Source organism: Medicago sativa, chromosome 3 (assembly GCF_051527215.1).
Source record: "Medicago sativa cultivar Bolivia chromosome 3, Bolivia_mono, whole genome shotgun sequence".
Classification (NCBI taxonomy): domain Eukaryota; kingdom Viridiplantae; phylum Streptophyta; class Magnoliopsida; order Fabales; family Fabaceae; genus Medicago; species Medicago sativa.
This window is the reverse complement of record NC_140751.1, coordinates 94,039,100-94,053,185: the sequence shown is the minus strand read 5'-3', so window position 1 is coordinate 94,053,185 and position 14,086 is coordinate 94,039,100. Positions and strand designations below refer to the sequence as shown.

The window sequence follows — 14,086 nt, the reverse complement described above, 5'->3', positions numbered from 1 at the left end:
TTTTAGACTCGAACCCAAGCTACCATAAGAGTAAACATAAGATCCAAGATCATACCATTCAAGTCAATCCAAGATTATGAAAAAACATTTTAAAAGGGTAATTATCTAAGGACCTCCAATGAACAACAACAACAACTGAGCCTTATTCCACTAATTAGGGTAGCTCTGATGAACAAAAGATGAAATTCGAAATGCCAACTCTAAGACATTCATGTCCTATGACTTCGACCCCAGAGGCCAGAGCCAATGCTAACACTACTTCGAATGGCATCAACAGTCAAAACGAGTTAAGGACCCTAGTCAGCTACGCCCACTTTGAATCTGGGAACATAGTTGAGTCGGACCAACCTGTTTTATTTTATATATATATATATATATATATATATATATCTTCAACTAAACATTAAAGTTAAAGGAAATGTAGGCTAAAATACATTCAAATCTTCTGAACCAAAACTAGATTCAACCAAAACTGGATTCCGGTATGAAGTAACCTTTACAAGACATTAAACTCTTTTGTATAAGATAATGTTGGTATCGCGATAGCTGATTGCGAATTCAACAACGCTCGCGATGTAATGCTCTAATTCATCCAAGTCTCAATCAACGAGGACTAGAAGAGAGAAGAAAAACCAAAACAGAACACATGAAAATCTCGGCTGCATCCATAGTAGACATTACCAGTCAATGTATGAGCCATGCTTCCCAAGGAGGAGAAAACTGTCGGCAGAAGCCAGAAGAGCAATACACCACGTCTATACTTCTGATTGATCTTCGATTCTGCATAAAATTTGTTTTAAAATGTAGACTTTGAAACTAGCCAGAATTATATGGTGTATTGGCTAGCAAGAAATGTATGTTGATGGACCTATTAAAAACCACTCAATCCAGAGAAATGCTTCTTCATGGCTTGGTCCTTCCTGTAATGGTTGTTTCTACCTCCTCCCCTTCCTCTACCTCTCCCTCTCCCTCTGTTATTTGGACCTTGATCTCTACCCTCCACTTCAGAAACATCGTCAGATTGTTTTTCCTGATGTTGATTATGTTCAATATGTCTCCCCCCTTCTCTCTTTCCCCTGCCACCGCCACTCCCTCTCCCTTCTGTTCCAGAAACATGGAATTGGTTACCACCTCCTCCCTTGTAGGAATCTGCCATCTTCTGTACCGCGCCAAGAGGAAGGTTGCCCCCACGTCCAAGACCATGTATCAATTCTTTCTGAGCTTCATTAACTAAAGAAGCTTCATTAGAATTTGCAACTGCTACTGCACCAGCCACTTTGTAGCTGTAATTCTTACCATCTTTGACATAGTACTGTGGCTTTTGCCTAGAGCCCCATTTTGTATTAGAGGCATTTTGGCCAGAGTTTCCGGTCCCTGTTTCCCTTGATTTCCCCGATTTTTCATTCATTTCGTCATCAATCACTTCACTTTCTTCTACTCCAGATTCCGCTACGCTTAGACCCAAGTCATCAAAAGAGTCATCATACTCATCATCATATTCATATTGCAAAATTCTTGACGCATCTTTCTCATCATTATTGTCCAATATACTTGGATCAGGCCTGTCGGCTCTAGATTTCCTCACAAATTTTCCAAGTGGAGCAGATGATGGCATCAATGACCCTTCTGTCAGGTTCTTCCCATTAGAAACTTTTGTATTTGAGGACACTGACGTAGAATCAATTAGTATACCTTTTCCTTTATCTTTCCCGCTAACATCAATTAGTACACCTTTTCCTTTATCTTTCCCACGAACAGCGGTGGACTTGGCTTGTAACTGTGGCACCATCTCTAATGAAGTATCCAAGCACTTCAGATCATTATGAAGGGTTCCTTCTAAAATTCTTTGAATGACCTCTTCTGGATTGTGATCATAGACCTCGAGACATGCAGATAAAAACCCTTTACCGTAATCAGGGAATAGGTCCCTAATTTGACTGATTTTTGACTCTAAAACTGCAGCATCTTCATCTGTCTGCATGGTTTGGTTCGGCGCAGAGATCTTTGCAGAATATGGCTCCCTGTTAATAGTCTCCTTCAAAGAACTCAAAATCCCAGATATATATTTAAGTTGTTCATCCTCAACAAATATCCACCCTGAATCAGAGGAACTAGATTAGAAAAATTACACACTACATTTTAAAAATGCTATCAATTTAAAGTATTGGTTGAGTGGTCAGAGAGACCTGGTTCCACCTGTAATTTAAACGAGGAACATAAATTTTTCCCTCTAAAGAATTTCACCAGATCGAGTTTTTTGCCAATAATCGTAATAAGTGTAGCAATTTATGTACAATACCTACTATTATGTGCAAGTGACTTGTGCTGCTTAACAAATAAGACAATTACCATTATGCTTTAATCCCTCAATCCTGCTTGATATATTGAAATTCCTTTCAACACCTTGAAGAAATGTTTCCTTCTTATGGATTTCCTGGAAACTTAATGATACTGAATTTATCTCTCTAAATGTCTGAACCAGAATATCTGCTCTGATGACTGGGTCTTCAACATTGGCAGGAAACATCTTTGTGGCAGCTGGAAGAGGGATGCTATCTAGGAACACATCGTCACTTAAATAGCAAAAGTGCAATAATTGCCACCCAAACTTTACCAATCTCATTCTTAACATCTTCAAACTAACCACAATATTAGAGACTGTGTCATCTTGTTTGCCAGCAAAAATGATATGGAACCCCTTTTGCATGGACGGAATTAGCGAATCATGCAACCTGGCAAGGAAGCTCAGCATCTCCTCATTCCCATATCTAAAGTTATAAAGATCAGAAAAAGATTAAAATTGTTTTAGATAAATTTTAATTGTCAATATTAATCATAGATTCTATATTGATATATAAAACAGCATAAATCTGTTAACATATGAAAGGCCAAATTTTTGTCAGATTAGCCATACTTTTATAGAAATTTACTGTATTCGTCTTTATTCACCATAAAAACCCAAGTTTCAATGGTAAGAAATACCTCATCTCAACAGGGGAAGAGAACAATAAAGCTGCTTGTTCGTATGCACTAACAAAAGCATCCATTGATACAATTGCATCATTTATGAAGTCCATCACCTATATCACAAAAATAGATGACATTAACACTATGCTGCATATGTCAAAGAACTTCGTGAATCAAGGCACAATATTTTACAATGTGAATAAACTAAATGCTACGTGTTTTAAATAGCCTCGATGTATTCAAAATATGTACCCTTTGCCACAGTGAAATTCTACTTCAAAATTTTAATAGCTTTGAAGTATGTGCAGTAGTTTTTGTCTATGACAATCTGATGGTGTGGAAATATGTGAGCACAAAATTATTAATCATCAATTGATCAGCAGTCAATGCCATTTATTCGTGGCTATTCTTTCTTATTTAACGTCCAGGCTTAACTACATTACGTCTGTGACAGTTTCTGAGCTTCACTGGAGTAGTAGTATCTCCACCCTTGAGGTAACATTAAGGAGAAGGCTGAGACTAGTACTCAACCGGATTATTGTGAGTACCTGTTTGGAAATGAATTGTTTGATAATTCTAGAATCTAGAGATAATTTTAACATAAATGCTGAAGAATAGACGGGGTGATCATTCTCTAGTGTTCCCATACTGCACTAGTATGCTGCATAAATTAATGGTGGAATTAGAAGCTTCTCATATCTGGTTTATCACTTCCTCTGAAGGTAGAAAATCACAAACTTATATATACAGAATGTGAAGCCTCTATGCTCTGATATCAGGTTTGTCACCCCAAGAAGATTGAACAACTCACTTTCAAAGAGGCAAAAAACAAAGAAAATTACCTCCAGAAGATCAGTTTTTAGTAAAGTAGCATTATGGTCATCAAGACTTCCAGAAGCAAATAAGACCTGTACATAACCCCAAAATAAAAATTATGAATTTACCTACAAATTTTTCCTTTATACTATAATTTAACTATGCACATAAACTTTCTATCAAGATTCAGTCAATTATAAATAGTTTTCTGAAATACTCTATCATTAATTTATTTTTAACATGTCAAATAATGTATGGACATGGCAGAAAAAATGTCATCAGACACATTATTTGTCAACAGGATGTTCAAATGAAATGCACAGAAGAAAATTATCAGGAGTCATTCTTTACTTCTTAGATGCTATGTTATTCAAAGGAAAATAATGATACTTTCTAAGACCAAAAATTAAGATTTTGGGCATATATCCAAATAATACAGAAGCAGTCAGTTATGCACATTTTATATACAAGTTTCTTTTATTGCATCACTCAACATAACTTAGAACCATAGCCCCCCAAATGTTGGCGAAGTAATATGTTTCTCTGCCCCAGTTCCTATTTTCATTTCCCTCCCTTTCTTTGAGGGGTGTGTGGTGGGCTTGTCTTAATCTTTTATTGAAAGTGTAAATTCTAACAATAAAGGGGAGCAGAGCAGCTGTCTGTCATTAACTCGCTATTCATCTAGAAGCAAGCATACAAATGTGCAAAAGCCATTATTTCTATTTTGATCTCGTTATGTGCTGCACTGGTCACAAACGTACAAATGTGCAAAAGCCATTATTTCTATTTTATTATTCTACTTGGCATGTTAAAACAACAGAACCCAAACAAATGAAAGTATTGTAATATTGGTAAGATGCCCATCAAGTAATTATACATAAGTCTTGTGAACCAAAGCAGTTTGTAGAACACCAAAGTTGAACATATAAATTATCTAATAATAACATTCATAATGCAATAAATACTTGAGATAACAAGAATCAATAGAACTACATTTTTCATATAAAATTGACTTATTTACCAAAAGATGGTACAAAAACTCAAAGCTGAAAAGAAAATGATTAGCCAATTATGGAAATATCACATTTACACTTTCGAAATTACTGGAATACCTCCAATGATGAACTGCATCGTTCGTGCATTGTGCTTACAATGACCATAAAGTGAGATGTTACTGCAGCTAAATTATCATGTAACCAAGGCTGAGCATGCAAAGCATTTTTAACCTGAAAGAGTGAATAAATAAGAAACGTAAGGAAGGCAGGTTAAATATGTAGAGGGATGCTCTGTAATTATCGCAACAAAGTGTGCATAGAGAAATCAATTGAATTGAGATAGCTTTCTGAATAAAAAATGCGTACAGAGCATATCTTTCTATATATATCACTTGGATAAATCATTTGGATTGAGATAGCTTTCTATATATATATTTTCATCAATATAGTAACGTGATCTTTTTTCAGAAAGTTCTTTTTAAGTGAACCAAAAAAAATATTAAAATCAAACACAGAAAGAAACAAAATAAAGCAGCGGTGCAATTTGGGAGAAAGAGAGAAAACCAAATAATATCATAAATTCCATTTGACAATGACTGAGGAGGCATCCCAGGGTTAAAAGATCATAATGAACTTAATCCAGTTTTTGTATACAAATAAAGCAAAAAAAGCATCAGCAATACAGACTCACAATAGAAACATATCACTGTAACAATAACAATGACAAACCTCAAAGAAAAAACAAGTACTGAGAAAAAGGTGATTTTAAAAGAAAATTAAATGCATTTTTATTGAATCTTAATCTCTGGCCCATTTTATTTTAATGAAAAAAGGCTGTGAAAAAATCTATTGTACCAAATATATTTGGAAGCCACATGCCCACATGATAGTTGATGGATTAACATCATTATAAAAGATAGCTTCTTCCAAAGGAAATGTTTTTGGGTCTATTATGGACCTGTCAATGGAGTAACAGAAATACCTTTTTGCTGTTACTTGTTGGAGATGTAGAAAATAGTATATATGTATCGTCTGATCAGAGCATGAGAAATTGTTCAAACGAAAAACCTTTAGTTTCTAAATAATTCTTCTTAGAAGCTAGGTTTATTGAAACTAAGGATGCCAAAAACAAAACAAAGGATTTTTCTTAATGCACGCTGCATTTAAGGTAATGCTAACTTAATAATATTCCACAATAGTAAAAAGTTCTCACCAGCAATCTAGTCAATTCTTCATTTTCATGACTGTATATGGCACATATATCAAACAACTTTGGCAAATCAAGCAACTTCTTCTCCTGCAAAAGAACTACATGCAATATTAGTGAACAACAGTACAACACCGAGAATACAAAATGAGGCAATTGCCCAAAAATAAATAGAAATAATTTTAAGAAAAATACATTACTAAATGTGTGATGTTTACTATATGTTCTAACTCAGACATAAGTAGTCAAATATGCAAACGCCCAAACACATTTTTAAGAATATTACCACCATTGCATGTGAGCAATGTTATTGATGGCTGATGACAATTCCTGCCGCAAGCCAAAACCCGCTATAAAGAGTACAGCTGATGGCATTGCAGCCAAATGCAAAAGCATGGCAGCCATAATGCAAATACACAAATACACAAATACAATAAACTAGATCGATGGAAATCAAATAATACCATAAATCTCATAGTAATGTAAATGGACTAGTGCTGATAAAAATTAATATCACAAAACTCATAGTAATATAAATGGACTACTTAGAGAAAAAAAATAGAACCATGACACCAGATTAAACATAGTTACACAAACAAAAAAGAAAATAAGAAATATAAGGAGACAACAGAAAGCAGATATCAGAGACAACAAAGAGAAGAGGTTTCCAGAAAAGAGAACAATCATCTGAAAAAGGAAGAAAAAATAATGTTGTTCATGGGAAATGGAGGTTGAGGACAGCTTGTGCTCCGATAGAATAAACCTTTTTATGGGCAGTGTTATCAATCACGGATGGAAGATTATGGCGGCCAGCTAAAAAAATCCATCAGATAAACATTGCAGAAATTTGACGACACGGCTGACGGATCATGCGGGTTTTGGGTCGGGACTCCATTTCTTTACCCTGACTTTCAACCCACCGTTCCTACTGCCATGCCACGGCTCCATGAGAATGCCATCCATCATGGCCTGCCATTCGAAATCCACAACATATATTCTAGATGGTAGTTTTTTGAAAAACCGCCAGAAAGAGTGAGTGTGAGTAAGAGCGACGCAGAACTTGTACACAGCCAACAAGAAGAGAAGGATCATGAAGATAATGACAATATAAAGAAATTAAAATAAGGAAATTAAGTAATAGGGCAACTATATTGGTAAAATTAAAATAGAAACAAAAAATATTTAAAAAAGGAAAATTAAAAATGTTGCAATCTCATTTTGTGCTAAGACATTGATATGAAACCCACGTGTGCATGAAACGTATATTATGAGCTGTATTTGCATGCAATCATTAATAATTACAAATAAACCATGTAGACGAATCGCGTAAAAATCACGTATGGTATGCTCAGCTAAAATGAGATCACTGTCCACAAACTATAAAAGGGCGAAGGAGATCCCACCTTCATGATCTTTTGAACTGAGTGTATCAGCTGGTCGAGCACCAGGATCTCTATTGGAAGACCTGCAAACAAATTCCACTTAAAAACCATACAAGATTAAAGGAAAACAGAGTTGAAATCATTGTACTCCAACCTATTAGAAACTTACATTCGATACAATATCATGAAAACACGACGGCTCAAATCGTGCTCTCCAAAAATAACACCAGCAACAATCCCTCTAGCCCCACGGTGAGGGAAATCATACCACCTGCTCCTGAATTGCAGAAAGCTGTTGAGAAACTCATGTAGGGATGTATCACTAGCCACTACAAATACAATCCAGACAAACAACAACAACGAAAACAGTTAGAAATTGATAAAACAAAACCGATGTGAACAAACATTTCCAATGTAATAGCACACACCATGCATCGATGATGAATTTTAACAAACATTGGTTAGATAATATTACAATAGAAGTTAATTCATATACACCCTCAATCAATCAATCATATAATTGTAAATTGTCAGATCACATCACTAAAACTGTTTAACTTTAATTATAACTACTTAAATGATAGAAGCACTAACACATACACGAACCACAAACACATTGACACCGATAATAATTTGAGAAAATAACAAAATTGAAAGTAATCACTTATGTCTATAGACATATCTTTACAAAGTGATATTATATCAAAATTAAAGTGATTAGAATAAACTTAAAATGATGTACCTTGTGACCAAAAATCTTTGGGTTTCAACTTGAGCAAACGAGACAACTGAGAATTAAGAAGATCAACAACTTTCTGAGATTCAAGGGCATCCAATCCACCATCTTCTGCGCCAAAACCAGCAGCGACAGCTTCATCTTGCGGCAGATAGTACACGAAATTGCCATTCACACCCCCCGGTTGAACCCTACCTGACGAAGTATTGCTATTGCTACCAGAACCAGAACCAGTTTGTTGTTGTTTTTCTCTTAGGGAAGTTGACAAGGTTGGGGTCGGATTTTTAGGAACGAATTTCATCTGTGGTTTGTTGAAACCCTTATTGTTGTTGTAATTGTCTTGCCTACCTTGACCGTAACGATTCGACATTTTCTGTTAGCGAATCGCTGATGAGTGAGCACTGATCAGAACTATAAACACAGTTTTTGGGATGGGTTCACCGTATACAAATGCTTCTCAACTGACTTAGGTTATGCTATTGCTACCAGGTTTTACCTTTACCGGGTTTTCCCGAAAATCTTTTTTATTTTATCGTAACAACAGGGTAAAAAAGCCAAATTGATCTTTTTTTCTCTATTGTCAAAGTCAAAATTAATCATATTTGACAATAGAATGTCTTGTTCATATTCTACGATCAAAATATATAGATCTATGATGTATCATGTTTACTTGGATTGATCGAACAAAATGGAGCGAAATGGAGCGAAACGAAATAAATTTTTTATTACTAAAATTTTATTTCATTCAACAAAAATGAAATAAAAATACCAATCAAGTGTTTGATACTTGTTTAAATTTGATTAGAGACTCTAATGGTAAAAAATACGAATTTTTTTTCCTAACTTACTTTGATTAGAAATATCTGGTACCACACAACTCTCAGATGCGGGGTACCCTGAAAATTGCAAAAAAAATTGTCTTTATTATACCCCACAACTCTCAGTTGTGGGGTGCTTACATTATTTTTATTTTTTTTATTTTTTTATATATCCCATAAGATGGACTTGCGAGGTACTTTGCTGCTTTTTTTTTAAAAAAATAAATACCCCACAACTCTGAGTTGTGGGGTACCTTGTGGTGAGGCCCGCACGCAGAATTGCCTCCAACATTTTTTTTCCTTTCCAAATTTTTATAACCTGTTGAAAAAAAAATTAAAAAAAAAAAAAACTTAATTGGAATAAACTAATAAAAATAATATAACAAACAAAATTACAATAATTTATTAAAATAATATCTATAATTATTATAAAAAATGTCTTGTTCCATACCTTCGTCTTATGACTTGACGCGCGATTTCTTTCACGATGAATTTCTTGAGGGCCATGTTGGTCTTCGTCGTCATTATTTGTAGTTGATTGTATCTGACTACTATGACCCAACGTCAATGACACATCGTGTTCTCTTGTAGGTCATCCCATATCCAGAAATTGCTCAATGGAGTTCAACGACAAACGACTCAAAGACGGATGATCGTAGTCGGTTTGGTTACCAGGATTATTATCAAAATTTCCTGGAGAGAAATGAGATAGTAGGTTTGTTGGCGTTGATGGGTGGTTGTAGTTTGGGTTGTTGTATTGTGGGTTGTTGTAGGGGGTAATTGGTGTTGGACGGTCCAACTTGGTTTGGGTCATTATTGGAGGAGTAGTTGGTGTTGGACGAGTCAACTTGATTTGGGTCATTGTAACCAAAGTTTAGCTTTGAATTTTCTCGTAACATAAGATTACATAACCTAACACAAGATGACTTAACATAATCTACTCAACGTTAATTTTTCTTTCAACGAACAAGTACAACGGGTCTCCTGTGTTTGTTCTTCATCGAAACATGTCATCCACTTCAATGTCTCTTTCAAGAGTCTTACAATCATACCTTAACTTTCAATCATCGTGGACATCATCCAACGAGTAGTTCGCCTCTACAGGTACAATACGTTTAACCCTTCGAGTAGTATCATTTGACAAGTAGAAAAAGTAGTCGAAAATATCTATTAATTCTGATAGCGTATCAAGAGGATCTAACATCCAACTAGTGAACGGTCGATTTATATGTCCAAATTTAACGGTTGAACATATTGCATTCGGCATTGTGAAAATGAAAAAAATAAGGTTAAGAGAAGATGAAATGATGTGATAAATTGAAAGATTAAAGGAAGTATTTATAGTAGATGAAATAATATATTTTAATTAATTTATTAAAAATAAATTTTTAAAATTTGAGTCAAAACACATTACCCTAAGCTGGTCTACGTTGACAAGACACGACCAAGGTACCTCACAACTTGGAGTTGTGGGGTATTTAAATTTTAAAAAAAAAACAGGAAAATACCTCGCAACTTTGACTTGTGGGGTATTTAAAAAACTAAAAAAATAATAATGAAAGTACCCCACATCCGGGAGTTATAGGGTATAATAAAGACAAAATTTTCGGCAATTTTCAGGGTACCACGCAACTTGGAGTTGTGGGGTATTAGGGGTCCCAGGAAAAAAGTATGGTGTTTCTGCAATTTTTTTAGAAAGTATGGTAGATTTGTATTTTTTCCAATAAAGTAGGGTAGAAAAAAAACACTTTCGACGTTAACAATGGATCTCAGAGGAGGTTTTCTTGAATTGCTACTTGTTGAGCTTTGATTATTAGAGTTTTTAATGTGAGATTTATTAGAAGATTATAATGTCGGCCAGAGCTTGTTCAACTATTTGGAAAGAATTATGGGTTCTACGTCTTGTTATAAAATTTGCTTGACAATAATGATATTGTTTAGGTGTTCATCGGTGGTAGTGAAAATGGTGACCTCTTGCTAATCCTAAACGTCTTCGCCCATTTTTATTTTTTTCTTAACCTTGTTAGTTGGAGAACTTCAATTTGTCATGTGTTTTGTGAAGCTAATAGGTGTGTTGTTCTATTAACTAATGAAAGTGTATCTTTTGCTAATTTTTGATTGGATTTTAGTTGAGTAAACATTTCGTGCTTTGGAACTCTTGTTAGAAAATGATGTAAGAGACGCTACTTTGCTTGACTTAATTCGTAATTTAAATTTTTTTTCATGACATGTTAACACATTTAACCAATAATCCAGTAGTATTATTGATCAAAGCTTCTCTAGAGACTGCATTGGTCATTTCCATTCATCCAAGCATGCGTGGTCTACAAAAGGATGTATAAGCTAATATTTTATTTTGACCAAATATATAAGCTAATCTTATTGACAGAAGAGTCCTACAACTGCATACTTGACAATGTTTCATGCAACATGAGACATAAATTTTGCAACACAAATCATCTTGTTGGGAAATTGGAACACTTAAATACTACAGAATAGAAAATAATTGTTCTGAAACTAAATAATTTGCAAACCCTATATAAAAATAGGTAGGATTTCCAAATCATTAGATTATACTTAATACATGATAATATGTAAATGAGCTAAGTTCTTAAATCTAACATCACTCATAAACAAGCTTCATTTTAAGCTCATGGTGGTGGAGAAATCTTCTTCCTGTTGAGATTGAATCCAATGTCAAGTCCATTATAAGCAATCGGCGCATACATCCACAGATCATCAGAGCTTAGAAGCTATATAAGAGATAAACATTCATATTAAAAAGATGTTATTCTGATTGAACATATACACACACCTTGATATTTCTAAACAGAAATTAATTATTAATCGTCTATATTTCGCGACTCATATATTACCTTGATTTGGAGCTGCAGAAATTTCACATATTGGATTGCATCTTCAAGCATTGTGCTTATATCAACCTGTGTATGACCATCCATATATCAAATTATACATCTCTCAAATAATTGCAACTTACAACCCCCTTTAAAATGCAAAACATTCATGCCAAAATAAATTACCTTTGTCCCATTTGGTACAAGATTTTGTAGAGTTCTCAGTCTCTCGTTTATTTTCTCCCTTCTTTTCTGTAAAATTCAAAAAGACAATAAGCATCACATAAATTGCTATATACTTCATTCACTTGGCGAATGATCTTCGCTTCGCGAATCTCGCCATGCCATCAAGGGGCTAGTGTGACCATCCTTCCAAAGAAGAAAAGAAGGCCACATGCTATGGTTCACAGAATGGAGATTAAAAAGAGGAATAGTAAAACAAAAGGCATTTGTACTTAAGAAATTGATAATTACCCTTGCATAGAGGCTTTGAGGATCTGTTGCTGATCCTCTACTAGCTCTTTTCTTCCCATTGGAGTTGAGAGACACAGTTGATTTAGAAGCTGCAGAAGCTCCTCCACTGTTTTCCTCACACATGTTTTGTTCCTCTGAGGTATAACCACTGGAGGTATGTCCATCTACACTTGCATTGGCTTCTTCTGCCTTGTTCTCATTTCTATCAACCTTCTTGCTCTTCTTGGACTCTGAATTTTTCATGCATCTTTGCACCTGAATTTGGAAACCACAAAATTTCAAATCATTATTGCTAATTAAAGTGGTACTGGAATTTGAACTTTGTCCTTTGAGATTACAAAATGTCAAGACTCTAACCGCTAAGCTGACAAATTAATTAACCGATGGAGTGAATATCGTATGGTATAAATATAGACAAATTAAGCTTACATCTTTTGCAGCACGAGGTTTTTTCTTAGGGTTCCCACATGAGTTTATCTTATCTTCTACATGCACCTGAAATTCTGGCACATCAAGCATCCTTTTCAGCTTCAACTTAGGTTGGACTTGATTGTGATCAAAATTCTCTGTTCTGTCACTATTATTAGCTACCACATGATCAGAACAATCAAAATAGTAGTTTGTGTGACCTTGAGTATTATGATTACTTTCTGGTGAATTATAGTTAATGTGAGAATCAAAAGAATAAAACACATTAGTATTCATGTTTCCCTCAGCTTCAGAAGGGGAGCAAAACATGGATTGTACTCCAAAGTTCCCATTATTTTCTCCAAGCAGAAGCGAGGTTTGATCAAGTAATTGTGGTGGAGAGTCATCATGGTCTTCAGTTGCAAATATTCTGCGGAAGCATTCCCATTCGCCATCATCAGGGATAGCTCCAAGTGTTTCCATTTTTCTTGGAAGTCTTTTAAGAGGAAAAGGGCTATTAAGTATAAATGGTTATGGTTGGTACTTAGCTACTTACTTGTCTTAAGCAAAATCAAAACACAAGATATTTATACTTAACATGGATTGGCTACATTTGTAAATAAATAACATAAACAATTTTAATTGGTAATGATTGTGATGGGTAGGTACCAACCAATTTTGTGTAACTAAACTCAAGGCCAATAGGAGGCAAGCAACAACTCATAGGGGAGCCAAATTTGATGGGAACGATAATGTAGAAAAATACCGTTATTCTAGACACCTCAGAGTCAGATTTATAACTAAAACTATCATAAAAAAGACAACTCTTGGTCTAACCATCTAATCCTAAGTATAATAATAATTGGGAAATGAGTATAATTGAGATTAATTATTATGTGTTGGTTTAAAGTGTGATTGGTTTGTCTCATCACACAAACCGGTTTTGCGGGTTGTGTTAGGCACAATCACAAATTTTAAGATGGTATTGAAGCCACCTCTAAGATTCGTTGAGTCACCTGTTATCAAATTCCGTTATCAGGAAATCCATCATTTATATCCACGCACCAAGCCCAATAGTGTTGGGTGTGCGGTTGTTAAAAGTCTCACATTAGATGAGAAATTGTTTAAATATGTGTTTATAAATGGGGGCAATGATCACCACACATGCTAGTTTTGTGGGGTTAACCTTAATATTGTATCCTCTAATATCTGTTGGGTCATCTGCTATCAGGTTTCTGCAATCGGTCACTGAATATTATATCCATGCATCAAGTTCAATAGTGTTGAGCGTGAGGGGTATGTTCAAAGTCCCACATTGGACGAGGATATGGTATGAATAAGTGTTTATAAGTGGGGGCAATCCTCACCCTACAAGCCAGTTTTATGAGGTTGTGTTAGTCCCAACCATAATTTTTAAGCTGCTCTAAG

General features: G+C 34.9%; 2 protein-coding genes across 3 annotated transcripts; both read right to left on the bottom strand.

Annotated features, from left to right (window-relative positions):
• Window positions 1-381: 381 nt before the first annotated feature.
• LOC146942165 (Ubiquitin system component Cue protein) lies at window positions 382-8,571 on the bottom strand. Of its 2 annotated transcripts, none has more exons than XM_085756121.1 (9): window positions 8,110-8,571; window positions 7,537-7,696; window positions 7,389-7,450; window positions 5,992-6,086; window positions 4,896-5,009; window positions 3,810-3,875; window positions 2,983-3,080; window positions 2,350-2,768; window positions 382-2,097 (listed from the first exon to the last, which is right to left on the bottom strand). In XM_085756121.1, exons 1-9 carry the CDS (start codon window positions 8,471-8,473, stop codon window positions 872-874), a joined length of 2,604 nt encoding a protein of 867 aa, XP_085612247.1. In that variant the 5' UTR covers window positions 8,474-8,571; the 3' UTR covers window positions 382-871. The 2 variants fall into 2 exon arrangements, with proteins under 2 accessions (XP_085612247.1, XP_085612248.1); XM_085756122.1 differs by having other exon boundaries at window positions 5,992-6,075.
• A 2,792-nt stretch (window positions 8,572-11,363) lies between these two features.
• Window positions 11,364-13,589, bottom strand: RSL4 (root hair defective 6-like 4). The gene is made up of 5 exons (XM_085756124.1): window positions 12,680-13,589; window positions 12,251-12,505; window positions 11,963-12,028; window positions 11,798-11,863; window positions 11,364-11,674 (listed from the first exon to the last, which is right to left on the bottom strand). The coding sequence occupies exons 1-5, from the start codon at window positions 13,139-13,141 to the stop codon at window positions 11,573-11,575; spliced, it is 951 nt and encodes a 316-aa protein (XP_085612250.1). The 5' UTR covers window positions 13,142-13,589; the 3' UTR covers window positions 11,364-11,572.
• Between the last annotated feature and the right edge of the window lie 497 nt (window positions 13,590-14,086).